Genomic DNA, 18038 nt, shown 5'->3' with positions numbered 1-18038 from the left:
AGAGCTGAGGAAGAAGTCCCCGTGGCACCTCTGTGCTGCCCGTTCTGTATTTCACACAATAAAAGCATGGCAATAGTTTCCTACAGAAGTTGAAAGAGAGTCTAAAGCCAGTAATGGAGAATGAAGCCAAGCATATACCATCTCTTCAACAGCTGTCTTCTCCTTTATACCTAGTTCTTTAGCTAGATATCTCCACCTTAAACCGTAGATTCTTCTCACACTTTCAGATTTCCCTCTGGCCTCTTACAATGTCTTCTTCTTTTCACCACTAACTACCAACATGGCATTGACAATTTCAACATTTTCCATGCGGTGCCCCAGCTAATAAAGACAAGTATCCACATGCCTTCTTCGCCTCCCTATCAAGCTGTACTGCCACCATCAGGGATTCTTGGACACACATTAAGGTCCCTCTATTCTTCAATATTCCCCAAGGTCCTATCATTCATTGTGCAGTTTATTTCAAAATGCATCACTTCACACCCATCAGGATTAAATTAAATTTGTGATTTTGAAGAGTCAGTTTTTAAAATATTTACGTTAGCAGCTGTGACTTCCAATTTAAATATATTACATTGTGGTTTGTCGGAAGTCAGCAACATTTAGTTACTTCCTGGAACCACGGTATGCATTATCAACGCACGAAACACATCCCAACTTCAGAGCCATGTACCAGGAGCCGAAGATTAAGCAGTACTGATTGCTACAGTTACATTACCGTTGTGCCACTGTTGGGTGCTGTCATTCCATTGTTCCTGTTGTTAAGTTTTGGTGACCCTGAAGGAGTCCTTGACGAGCAGACCAGATGAACCATGTGATACTCATCTTGCTACATTATTCACACAGGTTGAGAGGCGAGGGTGGTGGAAAGATGAAAGAAGCAAAAACAATGTTAAGAGACACCTTTGTTGTCAAATCTGAAAACTGTAGTGGAGTGAGTCAACAGCTTCAAGTTCCTGGGCATGCATATCTGTTCCAGGCTCAGAACATTTTAAAGTGAGAGGAAAAAGATTTACTAGGAACCTGAGGGGCAACGTTATCCACATTGAGTGTGGTGGGCATATGTAATGAGCTGCCCGATGAGGTAGTCGAGGCAGGTACTATAACAATATTTAAAAAACATCTGAACAGGTACATGGATAGGGAAGGTTTATAGGGAGATACAGGCTAATACAGGCAGGTGCGACTAGTGTAGTTGGAGCATCTTTGTCAGCAAGGGCAAGTTGGATCGAAGAGCCAGTTTCCATGCTGTATGACTATGACTAAAACATTGAGGCAATCACAAATAAAAACTCATTAATGCCTCTGCCTTGGAAGAATAGGGGATGTGTTGCATGTCACCAAATACTCTATTGAACTTCTTCAGGTGCAAGGTGGAGAGCATACTAACTGGTTGCATCAACGGTTTGGTAACTCAAATGCCCAGGAATAAAGGAGATTGCAGAAAGTGATAAACATCACCTGGTCCATTACAGTGCTGACCATCCCACCATCAGTGGAAGCTCTTCTTCACAAAGGCAAAGACCCACACTACCCTGGTCACACTCTCATCTTTCTCCAACCATCTGGAAGAAGGATGAGGGCCTCACATGTGTCTCCTCGGTACCCCGCAGCTCCGTTGTTGGTCCCCTTCCCCCTAGTCCTCACCTTTCACCCCATCAGCCGTTGCATACAATGCAAAATCCTCAGACATTTTCGCTACCTCCAACAGGATCCCACCACGAGTCACATCTTCCCACCTCCACCCCTTTCCGCCTTCTGCAGCGACTGTTCCCACCGCAACTCCCTGGTTAACTCATCCTTCTCCACCCAAACCACCCCCTCCCCAGGTACCTCCCCCTGCAACTGCAGGAGAAACAACACCTGTCCCTATACCTCCTCCCTCGACTCTGTCCAGGGACCCAGACAGTCCTTTCAGGTTAGGCAAAGGTTCACTTAAACCTCCTCCAACCTCGTCTACTGAATCCATTGTTCAGATGTGGATTCTTATACATTGGCGAGACCAAACGTAGACTGGGCGATCATTTTGCTGAAAACCTTCGCTCAAGTCTGCCTGGAACTACCTGATCTCCCGGTTGCTAAACATTTTAAATCCCCTTCCCATTCCCACACCGACCTTTCTGTCCTAGGCTTCCTCCATTGTCAGAGTGAGGCAAATCGCAAATTGGAGGAACAGCATCTCATATTTTGCTTGGGCAGCTTACAACCCAGTGGTATAAATATTGATTTCTCTAACTTCAAGTAACCCCTGCATCCCCTCTCTCCATCCCTCCCGCACCCAAGTCGCACCAGGTTCCCGTTCTCACCGAGCAAACAGCTAACAATGGCCTGTTACTTTATCATCATTACTTTTTTGCATATCTTTCATTCATTTGTTCGGTATATCTCTACATCACTGTCTATATCTCTCGTTTCCCTTTCTGAAGAAGTCTCCACCCAAAATGTCACCCATTCCTTCTCTCCAGAGATACTGCCTGTTACTGAGGTATCCTGTAGGATACCGAGTTACTCCAGCATTTTGTGTCTACCATCTGGAAGAAGGTTCAGGAGCTACAAACAGTGACCTCGACAGTCAAGTACAGCTTCTTCCTAACAACAATCAGTCGCTTGAACACTGCACATATCCAAGCACTCCCTTAACAGCTATCATCAACTTTGTATTGGTTGCACCATGGACTTCTTTTAGCACTATTATGGACTGGTTACTGATTATCAATTTATTGTATTAATTATCCTAGCTTCTTTTGTGTGTTATTGTTGTAATGGGAGTGTAAAACTATAGCAAGTAAGAATTGCATGTTCCAGTGCCGGTACATCTGGCAACTAAACACTCTTGACTATGCAACGGAATCTAGTCCCTTTGTTATGTGTCTTGTCCTGCGCATGTATTTGGAAATACTGTATGGCAAGCGTATTAGTTATCATAATGTGCAAGCATATTTGAAAAATGCAGGCATAAGAATGAGTGCTGCAACATCTTTAAAATTGCAGACAAACCAAGATGGACATATTTTATTTCTATCTGGTGACTATCTATTGATCACATTCATGGAATATTAAATGACCTTAATGCTACCGCAGGGAGACGTTTAGAATTACCTTTCTGAAAATGTCCTTCAGCTGCAAGTGATCAGGGAGCAGCTTGCCAGAATAGACAAGCCTCTGATCCTTGGAGGACTGTGGAGAGAACAGAAAGTATAAATTCATTACTGATGGAGGTCAAACCAAAAATCCTAAAAAAAAACGATTTAGTCTTCTGTAATTTTCCATTCTTAAACACAAACAAAGAATTACTTAAAGAGTAATCACTTCTGAAAAAAACAAACAAAATTAGCACCAAATTTGAGAAATGGATACCAAAAACAGTAGAAGTCAAGCACAAGCTGGTTGAGAGAAAAATGTTGTTTGGAACATCAAGAGAATACCACTTGAATAAGATCAATCACTTCCATCTCTGCAATATTGATCAGGCTTTTAAGTTAATCAGTTTATTTAAAATGTCTGCGACTCCAACAATGTAACGTTGCCTAATAACGTAAAATGACATTTGCGCAGGTACACGCATACAGATAGTTTAGATGGACATGGATGTCTTGGTCAGGACGAATGAATTGGGCCAAAATGCCTGTTTTCAGTGCTGTATAGCTTATATGACTATGACAAATTAAATTGGCATACACTCATGTACTTTAAACACCTATATTAATTTCCTTAAAAAGAAACAATAATTGCTAGTTTCCATGCATTTGGTTTATCCAATGTCAAGAAATCCATATTGCAGGCACCAACACAATATATTAAATGAAATGTGTCAGTGAAACACTGTCTCACTTAGAAAGTGTGTATGGTGCCCATAACCGTGGTCTCCCCTACATTGGGGAAACCAAAGCATATACATCCATCCAATCCACAGTGTAACCTTGAGCTTCAAATTACTTGTTACTAATTCTCCATCCAACTGTAACCTTTCAGTCTTTGGTCTCTTAAACAGTGGTACTACTATTAGCAAAGCTGTAATAGTAAATGAGGACCAAGATCTTCCCTTCAACCAGACACATTACTGCATTAAGAACAAACACTAGATTAAAATAAAATTCAGATAATCAGCCTTTTGCATTTGTGTCAGAACTGCCTTGTCTTAGTCAAAGAGGGTCAACCTTTAACAATCAAAGCTATAATCAGTAGCGCAGTTGGTGCAGCAACTGCCTCACAGAGAGTGCAGTCAGTGTGCAGTTTGTACATTCTCTCTTTGACCATTTGAATTTCCTTCAGTTCTCTGATTCCTCATCCTAAACTAATTTACTGTGGTCTGCTGCCTCTCTGCAGCTGCTGACAGACCGGCTGGGCATTTTCAGGATTTGCTTTTCTTTCACGTTTCCAGCAGCTGCAGTGCTGTAAATAAACAGCTAGTATTTTCCAAGTAGAATTCGGCATGCCAGAGAAAGACATAGCACTTTGACAATCTGGAATTCAATGGAAGTAAGCAGACAGCTGTTTCGACAATATTACTGTTGCACTCACTAGGCTGTGGGCCGAGGAGCTTTATTCCATTGTTTCGTGACCCAAGTCACAGAACTACATGAAATTTTCACATATTGTGTAATTTTTTAATATAAATCACCCCTGAAACTCGTCATTAACAAGACTTGCACATTTTTTAAATTAAATTAGAGAAAACACGGAAAAAATTCGGATATTTTTAGTCCAATCAAAGCACGTTTAACATTGAGTTGTCTGCCAGTTGGCCAATCACCCGCTTTGTTTCAGGCTAGCACACATCATAGCTGAGAGGGCTTCACTGATGCCTGTTTTACTGGAGATTCCGATGAAGGTTCTTTGTCGTGGAAACTTGCAGCAGGGTAATTGAATTTAGTGAGAAAAGCATTAAGAAGTCTGAAAAATGTGCAGCTAAGTGGATAGAAGTGGAAGAAAGTCTTGAAAGCAAAGTCCCTGCTGAGCACAAAGTTGTGAAACTTTGTGAATCAACTCAAACTGAAAGGTAAGATCTAAAGTCTGAATTTATGAAAATTAATCTGTATGGACTTTAATTAATTTAATTGCACCCTTTATAATGTGAAAAAATGAGATTTGGAGGCTGTACATTCACTCATTCACTCATTCATTCACTCACTCACTCACTCACTCACTCACTCATTCCTTCATTCATTCATTCATTCATTCACTCACTCACTCACTCACTCACTCATTCACATTCATTCATTCATGACGTTGAGGGCTTAAACTATATGTATCAATAACAAGGTAAATTAAACATTTTCACTAATGCCAGCTTGTTGTAGAGTAATAAGTCTTAATCATCTAATATCGGAGCTGCCTGCGATAACTTACCGGGAAAAGGTGCTCCGATCGCGGGGCCTATGTATTTAACATAGTGAAGCTGCGGTCTCAATTAAAAAGCAGCCGATTCGCGAACGCGGAGCTGCGGATCTTCTCCGCGGGCGGGGGGGTGCTTCCTGCTCCATAGACATGGACTTTAAACAATCATCCACATAGAAATTATTCTTCACAGTGGTTATCACTTCTTCTGGAAAGTGAGCTTTGTTGACCTCTGCAGTCTTCTTTAATGCAAAGTTCGCACAACTTGGTGATGACACTGCTCCAAAGAGATGTACCTTCATCCGGTATTCAACAAGATCTTGTTGTGCATCCCCATCAGGCCACCATAGGAATCGCAAGTAGTCAATGTGTTTTTCTGATACTTTTACTTGATGAAACATCGCTCTAATATCAGCCATCAAAGCAATTAGTTCTTGTCTGAATTTAATAAGAACTCCAATGAGTGAGTTGGTAATGTCTGGACCTTGCAGAAGTTGACAGTTAAGTGATGTTCCTTTGAAGAATGGAAAAAAATCAAAGACCACCCTCAAGGTCCCTTTCTTCGAGTGATACACCCCATGGTGCGGGATATACCAAAGCTCTCCGTTACATCAATTTAGTTGGTTTGTTGGTACCATTTCAGCATAATCATTGTCAGTCATGTCTTTTAAGAAAGATGTATATTCCTCATGAAGTTTCGTATTCTTGCCAAACTTGTGTTTCAGATTCTGGATGCGTTGCTCTGCCATACGACGATTATTTGGCAGACTTAAGGGCCTGTCCCACTAGCATGCGACTCCATGCAGCAAGTGTGACCTAAAGGGCCGATCCCACCAACATGCGCCTGCATGCGGCAAGCGCGACCTAACGTGGTCACTTGAGCCGTACGGCCTCGTGGATCCGGTCCCACTTCGATCGCCGGAGCCTTATGGAGTTGTGCGGAGCTGGTCCCGACATCGCGCGGGGCTCCGATAAACTGTCCGGGTTCAAAAATTCCGTGCGGGAACGTCCTGCCGGCCCGCAGCTACCTAGACGCCGTACGCACCGCCTCGACGCCGTACGCCCGTCGGACTTCGCTCGAACTTCACGTCACTCACTCGACCTCCGTGCGTACAGCTTCGAGGCGGCTGCGGGCTTTAGGTCGCGCTTGCCGCATGGAGTCGCATGCTCGTGGGACAGGCCCTTAAAGCTTTCTTGTTTGAAAGGTAATAGACAATAGGTGCAGGAGTAGGCCATTTGGCCCTTCAAGCCAGCACCGCCATTCAATGTGATCATGGCTGATCATCCCCAATAAGTACCCCGTTCATGCCTACTCCCCATACCCCCTGACTCTGCTATTTTTAAGCCCTATCTAGCTCTCTCTTGGAAGTATGCAGAGAACCGGCCTCCATCGCCCTCTGAGGCAAAGAATTCCACTGACTCACAACTCTGTGTGAAAATGTTCCTCATCTCCGTTCTAAATGGCTTACCCCTTATTCGTAAACTGTGGCCCCTGGTTTCCTGCCTCTAGCGTGTCCAAACCCTTAATAATCTTATATGTTTCAATAAGAATCCCTCGCATCCTTCTAAACTCCAAAGTATACAAGCCCAGCCGCTCCATTCTCTCAGCATATGACAGTCCCGCCATCCCAGGAATTAAACTTGTAAACCTACGCTGCACTCCCTCAATAGCAAGAATGTCCTTCCTCAAATTAGGGGACCAAAACTGCACACAATACTCCAAATGTGGTCTCACTAGGGCCCTATACAACTGCAGAAGGACCTCTTTGCTCATATACTCAACTCCTCTTGTTATGAAGGCCAACATGCCATTTGTTTTCTTCACTGCCTGCTGTACCTGCATGCTTACTTTCATTGACTGATGAACAAGGTCCCCCAGATCCCATTGTACTTCCCCTTTTCCCAACTTGATACCATTTAGATAGTAATCTGCCTTCCTGTTTTGCTAACAAAGTGGATAACCTCACATTTATCCACATTAAACTGCATCTGCCCACACACCCAAACTGTCCAGGTCACCCTGCATTCTCATAGCATCCTCCTCACAGTTCACACTGGCACCCAGCTTTGTGTCATCTGCAAATTTGCTAATGTTACTTTGAATCCCTTCATCTAAATCATTGATGTATATCGTAAATAGCTGTGGTCCCAGCACCGAGCCTTGCGGTACCCCCACTAGTCACTGCCTGCCATTTTGAAAGGGATTCGTTAATCCCTACTCTTTATTTCCTGTCTGCCAACCAATTTTCTATGCTTGTCGGCACTCTACCCCCAATACCATGTGCCCTAATTTTGCTCACTAATCTCCTATGTGGAACCTTACCAGATGCTTTCTGAAAATCCAGGTACACTACATCCACAGGCTCTCCCTTGTCCATTTTCCTAGTTGCATCCTCAAAAAATTCCAGAAGATTAGTCAAGCATGATTTCCCCTTCATAAATCCATGCTGACCGGGAACGATCATGTTACTGCTATCCAAATGTGCTGCTATTTCATCTTTTATAATTGACTCCAGCACCTTCCCCACCACCGATGTCAGGCTAACTGATCTATAATTCCCTATTTTCTCTCTCCCGCCTTTCTTAAAAAGTGGGATAACATTAGCTACCCTCCAATCCACAGGAACTGATCCTGAATCTGTAGAACATTGGAAAATTATCACCAATGCATCCACGATTTCTAGAGCCACTTCCTTAAGTACCCTGGGATGCATACCATCAGGCCCTGGGGATTTATCAGTCTTCAGTCCCATCAGTCCTCCCAGCACCATTTCCTGCCTAATGTGGGTTTCCTTCAGTTCCTCCATCACCCCAGATCCTCTGGCCACTAGTATATCAGGAAGATTGTTTGTGTCCTCCTTAGTGAAGATGGATCCAAAGTACCTGTTCAACTCATCTGCCATTTCCTTGTTCCCCATAATAAATTCACCTTTTTCAGTCTTCACGGGTTCAACTTTGGTCTTAACTAATTTTTTCCTCTTCACATACCTAAAGAAGCTTTTACTATCTTCCTTTATAATCTTGGCTAGCTTACCTTCGTACCTCATCTTTTCTCCCCGTAATGCCTTTTTAGTTATCTTCTGTTGCTCTTTAAACATTACCCAATCCTCTTGCTTCCCGCTCTTCTTTGCTACGTTGTACTTCTTCTCTTTAATTTTTATAATGTCCCTGACGTCCCTTGTCAGCCACGGTCGCCCCTTACTCCCCTTGGAATCTTTCTTCCTCTTTGGAATGAACTGATCCTGCACCTTCTGTATTATTCCCAGAAATACCTGCCATTGTTGTTCCACTGTCATCCCTGCTAGGGTATCTTTCCAGTCAACTTTGGCCAGCTCCTCCCTCATGGCTCCATAGTTCCCTTTATTCAACTGTAACACCGACACGTCCGATTTACCCTTCTCCCTCTCCAATTGTAGATTCAACTTGACCATATTATGGTCACTACCTCCAAATGGCTCCTTAACCTCAAGTTCCTTTAAGTCTTCACGTCCAAACAATAGTGTCCGTCCATCATCTTAACTGAGTAGTTCATAATATCCAAGAACTTTAACTCTTCCCTGAACATTTTTTCATATTTCTTACTGGTACTTTCATTGAAGTCATGATTGTATTGTTTGATCAAAAGCTTTTCTAATTTATCAGTAGATATTTGATTAACAGCAGTGGCAGGTTAGTTCTTCTGGTTCCTGCTTTCGTTGTTCATTCTCAAGGAGACATAGATAACGCATCCTAGTAGGGTTTTCACAGCAAACGGTCCATCCCCTTGGCTCCTCACAGTCTGTATAGGTTCCAAGTCAAGTCAAGTCAAGCCAAGTCAACTTTATTTGTCACATACACAGACAAGATGTGCAGTGAAATGAAAGTGGCAATGCCTGCGGATTGTACAAAAAACTACAGAATAGAACAGAATCAGTATTTACTTATTAGAAAATAAACAGCAATTTTAAAAAGACTCAACACAATAGTAAATTAGTACAGCAAATTAGTCCTTGGTGAGATAAGAGTTTACAGTTCCGATGGCCTGTGGGATGAAACTCCTCCTCTCTGTTTTCACAGCATGACTCACTGTGGTGGATGTTAATATGTGTTTATTGGTGTTTTTATTGTATTATATGTATGACTGCTGCAATTTCGTGTCTGAATGACAATAAAGGTCGGTCTGTCTGTCTGTCTGTCTATCTATCTATCTATCTATCTATCTATCTATCTATCTATCTATCTATCACAGCGGAGGCGTTTGCCTGACCGTAGCAGCTGGAACAGTCTGTTGCTAGGGTGGTAGGGGACCCCCATAATGTTGCTGGCTCTGGATCTGCACCTTCTGATGTATGGGTTCTGCAAGGGGCGAGTGTAGTTCAGCCGAACGCACTACTCTCTGCAGAGTCTTCCTGTCCTGGGAAGAGCAGTTCCCAAACCAGATTGTGATGTTGTCAGACAAGATGCTTTCTACAGCCCCAGAGTAGAAGCACTGAAGGATCCTCAGAGTGACTCTGAATTTCCTCAGCTGCCTGAGGTGGTAAAGGCGCTGCCTTGCCTTACTTACCAGTGTGGCAGCGTGTGTTGTCCATGTCAGATCCTCTGTGATGTGGACTCCCTGGTATTGAAAGCAGCTCACCCTATCCACAGTAGCCCTATTTATCTCCAGTGGCGTAAACGTCCTCGGATGTTGTGCCCTCCTAAAGTCCACAATCGGCTCCTTAGTTATAATGATATTCAAGAGGAGGCTGTTGTCCTGACACCAGAGTGCAAACTTGATTATGGAGTTGGAGCTGAACCTGGCCACACAGTCATGTGTGTACAGGGAGTACCGTAGGGAGCTGAGGACGCAACCCTGGGGGGATCCTGTGTTCAGGGTGAGGGTGTTCGATGTATGTCTTCCCATCTTGACTACCTGGGGCCTGGCGGTGAGAAAGTCCAGGACCCAGGCACACAGGGGAGTGTTATGCCCCAGTTCCAGCAGCTTTTCAGCAAGTCTGGTGGGGACTATCGTATTGAAGGCTGAACTGAATGCCTTCAAAGCATTCGTTCTGATAATTAGGTCGATACCAGAATTTATTTTAGGTATCCTGACATCCTTCAAGTCAGACCATTGTCTCAAGTCCTCATGTCTGGGTATATTTTGATGACAAACAGGCATGGTCTCATGTGTAAACACCTCAGACATTGGTATAAAATTGTCTTCATCCAGACTAGATATTTCCAACCTTGTAATGTAATGACTAACGCACTCCTTCTCTTCATTCATGGGACGCAATAGAATCTTAACTAGAAACTAGATCGGTAGCTGACCTACAAGCAACACCTTGAAGCTTTCCATGCTAAAGTCTCGGCGCGGAACAACCTCCTGCGTTGCTTGGCTGGATCGTCATGGGGCGCCAGGACATCTACTCTCCGAACCACTGCTCTTGCACTCGTGTACAGTGCCGCTGAGTACGCCGCCCCAGCATGGTGCTGCAGCGCTCATACTAGCAAGCTAGACGCCATCCTCAACAGCACCGTGCGGATTATCACCGGCTGCCTACGTCCCACTCATCTTCTGCCGGTGCTCGCAGGTATTGCACCCGCCAAGCTTCGCAGACAGTACTTCACCCACAGGCTGGTGTGCAAGGCCCCATCGGACGCCAAACATCCTTTGCACCACCTGGCCCAGAACTCCCAACAACTGGGACCTCAACGCCTGTCATCTCGTCGCCCCTTCTCCCGTCACGCAGCGACCTCTGTGGCTCCGGTTTCAACACACTAGGAGCATGGAGAACCAGCTGTGAACAGACTTCGCCATCTCCTCAATTCACTCTTGCACCGAACACCACAGCCCCACCCGGCTCGGACCTGCCCCGCAAAGAATGGGTCGTCCTGAACCGTCTCCGTATAGGGGTTGGCCGGTTCAATGCCAACATGCATCGCTGGAGGCTGCGTTCATCAGCAGCCTGCATGTGTGGAGCAGACCAACAACAGCGCAGCATATCATTGTCGACTGCGCTGTCCTCTGCCAGGGGGGTGGAGGGGTAGATCTCACGGCACTCGACAACAGCACATTGAACTGGCTACAGCGCCTGGAGGGCGTTACATAACCTCTGCTGCCTCAAACACAAGAAGAAGAACCTCTTCTCCTGTGATGTCCAGCCTTCTCATCAAGCTTTCTGTACAAAAGGTAACCGAACTTCCACGATCCAAAAATGCATGTTTGCAACACTGTATTCCCCTTGCTATTCCTTACCTGTACTGGGAAGATCGAGAAGATACAGGTTTCTACCCCAGCCCCAATATGGGCAGTTATCTGAGGTGAGGTGACAGCATCATTAGTAGCTGGCTTCTCCTTCTGTTCTATTTGTTGCAGCTTCTTCTGCTCAGCGTGAAGTGCTTCAGGATGATCTTGCTTGCACTTATCACAAGTTATAGGACTCTTACAGTCTTTAACCATGTGTCGTTTTTTCAAACATCCGAAACAGATTTCCTTCTCCTTCAAGAAATCCATCTTTTCTTTATATTCCTTCTTCCTGAATTTCCGACACCACCTTATGGTGTGGCCAATTTCGTTACATGACAAGCAGAACCTTCTTGGCTTAACAGTAGATGTATCTCTTTCCTTTTCACCTTTCGTTTCTGCAGGTATTACAGCGGTAGCAAAACTACTTCCCTTAGGTCCTTTTCTTTTGATTTAGTACAGGTAGAACCTTTGACAGTTGCAATTGGTTTAGGATCTTGAATGCTCCCATACCATAAATTTGACATTAACCGTACTTCCTTTTCTATGAAGTTCACCAGATCAGGAAGCATGGCCTCTCGATTCTCATTTTCCTCTATCAGACCTGCTTTATCCCTCCACTTTTCTCTAAGACTATAGGGCAGTTTTAGAGTGATAGTTGTCATATTGCTAACAACATTAATTTCTTGCATGTGGTTGAGATGTTTCATCGAGCTACAACAACTTCCAACAAATGTTGCAAGCTCCCACAATGCTTTCGCATCTTCTGGCTTGACAGCTGTCCAAGCATAGGCCTTCTTCATGTATGCATTGGCGATCTGGTGCTCCTTACCAAACTGTTCTCTAAGCAATTTTCTTGCCGTTCGATAGCCTTCACCAGCAGGCGACTTCCGACAACTTCCAACAAGCTCCTTTGGATATCCGCTTGTGTAATACTCCAGAAATTGTAAATGATCTTCATCATCGGTAGTTTTACTCTCCACTCCTCTCAAACTGGTCCATGAAAGTCTCATATCGCAAGGGATCACCATCGTACTTAACAATTTCCATTTGAGGTAGAGTGGAAGAGCTATTATGTTGAGCTAGAGACTCGATAATTCTTATTAGATTACACATCAAAGCTTCTTCACTAAATCCCTCCTTGGGCTTAGAGGAACAATAAATAGGCCTCTGAGAAGAGTGCTGGTCTGGATAAGTTTTGTCACGAGTCCTATGACTAGTTGTTTGTCCCTGTCTGGGTGCAAATGATTGATAGGCAGGCACCTGCCCATGTTGGCTAGCTTGAGCCTGTGTATTAGGCCTCTGAAAAGCATACTGAATTGGCGGTTTGTTACAAGCCTTATCAGGAGGCCCATAAATTTGTTGCTTCGGTCTAACATCATGTTGTTGAGGTAAAGCTTTGTCGGCCCGCCATTGTTCCAGTGGGTGTTCAAAGCCGTTTAAATCCCGGTTGTGGATTTAATCCAGCTGCTGTTCCCCTTTGAGCAGTTCTTTTTCTTAAATAAGAGCTCATCCCATCAGATACTTCATCCCATCAGATACATCAGCCGCCTCTTGAACCTTGGCCCTCCAGTATCTCAATCTTTGTCCTGGCTTCTTCCAACTTTGTATCCAGTTCCAACCGTCCTTCTCTCAACTGCCCTCTTTGTTCCTCAACCTCTCTCCTCGTCTGTTCCGCACGTGCCTCAGCCTCTTTCCTCGTCTGTTCTGCACGTGCCTCAGCCTCTCTCTTTGTCTGTTCCAACTATTCTTCCTGTGCTTTAATCACATGCTTTCTCGTCAAGGCGGCAACTCGTAGCGAAAGAGCAGCCATAGTTGCTTGTTTCCATATGAGCAGAGGCTCTTGAAATTGAACTGGCTTCTGAACTAGACTTATGTATTGATCTTCATGTTGAAACGTTTGAGATACTATATTGTAGCATTACTTCATGTTCCATTTCAGCACCTTGTTGCATCGCACTTCCTGCTGCAGCACACGCCGTCCTTTGATCAACTTCAACTAACCATTTCTCCACACTGCCAACGATGCCGTTAAGATATTCAATCGCTTCTTGAAACCGCTGATTATGCTCTTTGCTTTCCTCGTCAGGCAGTGCTAGGCTCAGTAATAAGTTGTGGTTTTGTGTAAACTCAAGGCAGAGGTTGAATAATCGCCCATGATTAGATTTTACTTTTTCAGCATTCTCTTCAAGGCGCATGTGTTCATCCTGGATCTCTTTTAAATCAATAACCCGTTTCCATAGCTTGTTTCTCTCCTTCTGGCATTTCTCCAGAAATGCAACTCGGGCCTTTTCGGTGGGCTTCTTTGTCCATTGGCTAGATCGTCTTTGTTCCGGCTCTTCTTCGCCTGGCTTACCTGTTGAAGATTCCATGGCTCCCTCTGGTGGCGCTCGTTCACCCAGCTTACCTGCTTCTTCTGGCTCCATAAATTAAACAGGTCTTGGCAGACTGCCAAATTTGCTAATTGGACAAACAGGACTTCTTCGGTTTGCTTCTGTCATTATTGAGATACATTCTGGGCTGTGTTCCATAAACACCTGAAAGAATCCAAAACAAAACTGGACTTTCAGAAAACATCCAATTATTTTCAAAGTATAGAAGTGACTTTAGTTCAGAAAGAATGTGTCTTATCTCAACTTCAAAACATACCAAGGAAAAGCACCTGGTAGTCGCTTACTCGCTTCTTGGCTGCCTTCCAAAACTTAGCAGAACTGGCTTCTAATACATCTCTAGACTCTTTATCAGAGCCTGTAATTTTACATTACATTACAACAAAACAATCAAACCTTCCACAGCATTTCGTTAAGAAGCTGTTCTAATTAAAGCATTCCAGCTTTCAAATTTACAGCATAATACAATAGCTGTTCTACCAACGCTTTCAATCAGTGAAGTTTTCAATCTTCAGATAAGTCGCGTGGCTGTCCATTAACCAATTGACAGGTAGGCTCTAATACCAATCTCTGGCAGAGATGCAAGCTTCTTCAGTTCCTCTTCTACGGAACCAGTCTTCAGTTCCACTTCCACGGAACCAGTTCTTCTGGCAGTAATCTCTCACAGAGATCAAGCCCTCTTCTGCCCCTGTTCTATGGGACCAATCGTCTATCTCCTGGTAGTAAGGTAGCTTTCGACTCTAGGTATAGTGACAGATTTTCATATCGTTTGAAGGAATCTTTCCTTTAAGGGCCTGTCCCACTTGGGCGTCATTTGCGCGTAATTTACGCTACATCATTCACGTGTCACAACGCACGAGTCGTGCCACGCACGTGATGTGCGCATGGTGCGCATTATGCGCGCATGGTGCGTGTGACGTAGGCAGTGACGTGTGGTCGCGCACGGCGCCCCAGGATTTTGGGATGTACAAAATCTTTGCGCGCCATTTGCATGACTCGCAAAGGACGCTCAAGTGGGACAGGCCCTTTAGTCACTATGACAGTGGCAGCGATAGCGGCTCCTCCTCCCGCACCCCGCCCACCCTGATAGCGGCCGCTGCTTGCCAATCCGCTAACGGCAATACCGCTTTCAAAACAAACCCTCCCACACGCCGAGGCCGGGAGGAGGGAGGGAGGGGGAGGCCCCCTTCCGCCGTCATGTTCTCCAAATAGAAAATAAGTCCCTGGTGTAACATCTCATGTCCACTATGAGACAGCTGGCACAGTTCTCTGCTCAAAGCATTGTCATGGCAAGAGTTTCAGATGGCAGAGAAATTACTTCAAGCATATTCTCAAAGCTTCCTTGAAAAGAATCAAGCAACTTTCCTACTAACTCATGATAACCCCTGCCTGAAAATGAAGAATGTTCTATCCAAGAAGGCACTAAGCAGCTTATGTTTCTAAACACCAAGCAAAAGTGGTCATAGGAACACTTGGCATGCCAAACCACTCACCTAGTCACTATATTCCAGACAAAGCCTGCAGATCACATGAGGCCCTTATGAACCACCTGGAACCCAGATTACTGGAGTGGATTAGAACCCATTCAGTATCACAGATGCACAATCATTTGTGTAAACTGCCACTCTAAATCTGCCTATTCATTAGAGATAAAAGATTTCATGAAACTGTTTAAATTATAAACAAGGAATCTGTGACTGGGCCAAAATGTAATCTTCCTCTACAAATATCAGTCATTTTATTCAATAGTACTATGCACAACCGCAATGTACAAAAACTGCCTTTGTGTTTTATTATGTAATAGTAACCACACTTCAAAAGTAACTCCTGAGGTGGTATAAAACAAAAAAAAAATCTAAGTGATCCTTCCAAACAAAATAAATTGAATTATCAGGATCGCATTAAACTCAAATTTATACAAATTTATTTTAACAAGCAACATTTGTAGTAAGTTTTCTCAACTTTTGGTGTAACCCGGCATTGTGGAATTATGAAAACTTTGAGGAATCAAGGTAAAAAAATTGTTTATCTATTGAAAGAAAATATGTTCAGAATTAAAATTGAATTCTGCATTCAGGCAAAGCCCATTGCACAGAATAATTCAATGGCACTTGAGTCTTTTTGTCCAGATATTTGAAAGTCTATTTCCAGACCAAATTAACTTGGTGCACTGTAATTAAACCCATGCCTTGCAAGTTACAGTTGACAAGCATGTCGCATACACTTTCTTTGTTTAGATTTTTACACTACATTAAGAAAGTGGATAATTAAATACAATTTTGTTGCAAAGGTAAAATACAGCTGAGGATAGTAGAAAGTATGGAATAGCATAACTAGAGATTGTTTTCTTAATTTGAATGCATGTTCGCCTGTTTGCCACTGTGTTTGCCACTCAGGCCACCTTTGACTCTCAAGTGGACATTAACACATACACCTCATCCGTTTTGGACTACATAAAATTCTGCACCGACAACGTCACAACCCACAAACAAATAAAGACCTTCATAAATCAGAAGCCGTGGATGAGCAGAGAGGTCAGACTCTTGCTGAAGGCTCGCGATGCCACTTTTAGATCCGGCGACGCTGAGGGATACAGCTCATCCAGGGCCAACCTGAAAAAGGGAATCAGGAACGCAAAACTCAAATACAAACGGCAGATCGAGGAGCATTTTCAAAACAACTCCGACCCCAGACGTATGTGGCAAGGCATCAAGTCCATTGCCGACTACAATAAAGTTAACACCCCCCCCCCCACCACCCCACACAGAGACAACGCCTCCCTTCCTGACGAGTTAAACTACTTCTATGCTCGTTTTGACCGGGACAACAAAACACCAGCCATCAAAGCTGCCCCACTCCCGAATGAACAACCCCTCAGTCTCTCCACCTCTGATGTACAAGGCGCACTGAGCAAAGTGAATGAGCACAAAGCTGCCGGCCCCGATGGCATCCCCGGGCGTGTGCTCAGGGCATGTGCTGGACAACTATCCCTGGTCTTCACTGACATTTTCAATCTGTCACTGACCCAGGGTGTCGTCCCTACTTGCCTCAAGGCCTCAACCATTGTGCCAGTGCCCAAACAGTCAGCTTCAGGGAGTCTCAACGACTTCCGCCCAGTGGCACTCACCCCCGTCATCGCGAAGTGCTTTGAGCGGCTGATCTTGGCTCACCTCAAAGCCAGCCTCCCCCCCACACTGGACCCCCATCGGTTTGCCTACCGGCCCAACAGGTCTACAGAGGACGCCATATCTGCGGCCCTACACTCTGCCCTGACCCACCTGGACAACAACAACTCCTACATCAGGTTGTTGTTCATCGACTTCAGCTCCGCATTTAATACTGTCATCCCTGCCAGCTTGATCACCAAACTCAGCGGACTTGGCATCACCTCCTCCCTCTGCAATTGGACACTGGATTTCCTCACCAACAGACCACAGTCTGTTAGGATCAACAACCTCACCTCCTCCACTCTAACACTAAACACCGGCGTGCCACAGGGCTGTGTGCTCAGCCCTCTCCTCTACTCCCTCTTCAACCATGACTGCGTCCCTAAGTATGGCTCCAACGCCATCATAAAATTTGCCGATGACACCACGGTGGTAGGACTGATCAGGGACAACAACGAATCAGCCTATAGGGAGGAGGTCCAGAACCTGCCAGCCTGGTGTACCAATAATAACCTCGTCCTCAACTCAAAGAAGACGAAGGAAATCATCGTTGACTTCAGGAAGACCAGAGGTGGCAGACATACCCCCATCCACATAAACGGGACTGAGGTGGAGCGCGTCTCCAACTACAAATTCCTCGGGGTACACATCTCTGAGGATCTGTCCTGGTCCCTCAATACCACCAAACTGATCAAAAAGGCGCAGCAGCGCCTTTACTTTCTGAGGAGATTTAAGAAAGCTCACCTGTCCCCCTAGATCCTGTCCAACCTCTACCGCTGTACCATCGAAAGCATCCTGACCACCTGCTTCACGGTATGGTACAGCAGCTGCACCACAGCTGACAGGAAGGCACTGCTACGGGTGGTGAAAACCGTGCAGCACATCATCGGTGCCCCGCTCCCTGCCATGGATGCCCTCCACCGCAATCAGTGTCTGAGA

General features: G+C 44.7%; 1 protein-coding gene across 1 annotated transcript in view; it reads right to left on the bottom strand.

Annotated features, from left to right (window-relative positions):
- The window catches only part of herpud2 (HERPUD family member 2), a 45505-nt gene that overhangs the window by 12801 nt on the left and 14666 nt on the right, over window positions 1-18038 (bottom strand). The window contains exons 2-3 of the mRNA XM_033019142.1: window positions 3100-3177; window positions 719-829 (exon numbers count right to left, since the gene is read on the bottom strand). Of these exons, the coding sequence (XP_032875033.1) occupies window positions 719-829; window positions 3100-3177 (189 nt within the window). The remainder of the gene's footprint in view (window positions 1-718; window positions 830-3099; window positions 3178-18038) is intronic.

Source organism: Amblyraja radiata, chromosome 4, assembly GCF_010909765.2.
Source record: "Amblyraja radiata isolate CabotCenter1 chromosome 4, sAmbRad1.1.pri, whole genome shotgun sequence".
Lineage (NCBI taxonomy): Eukaryota > Metazoa > Chordata > Chondrichthyes > Rajiformes > Rajidae > Amblyraja > Amblyraja radiata.
This window is presented reverse-complemented; position numbering and strand designations above follow the sequence as displayed.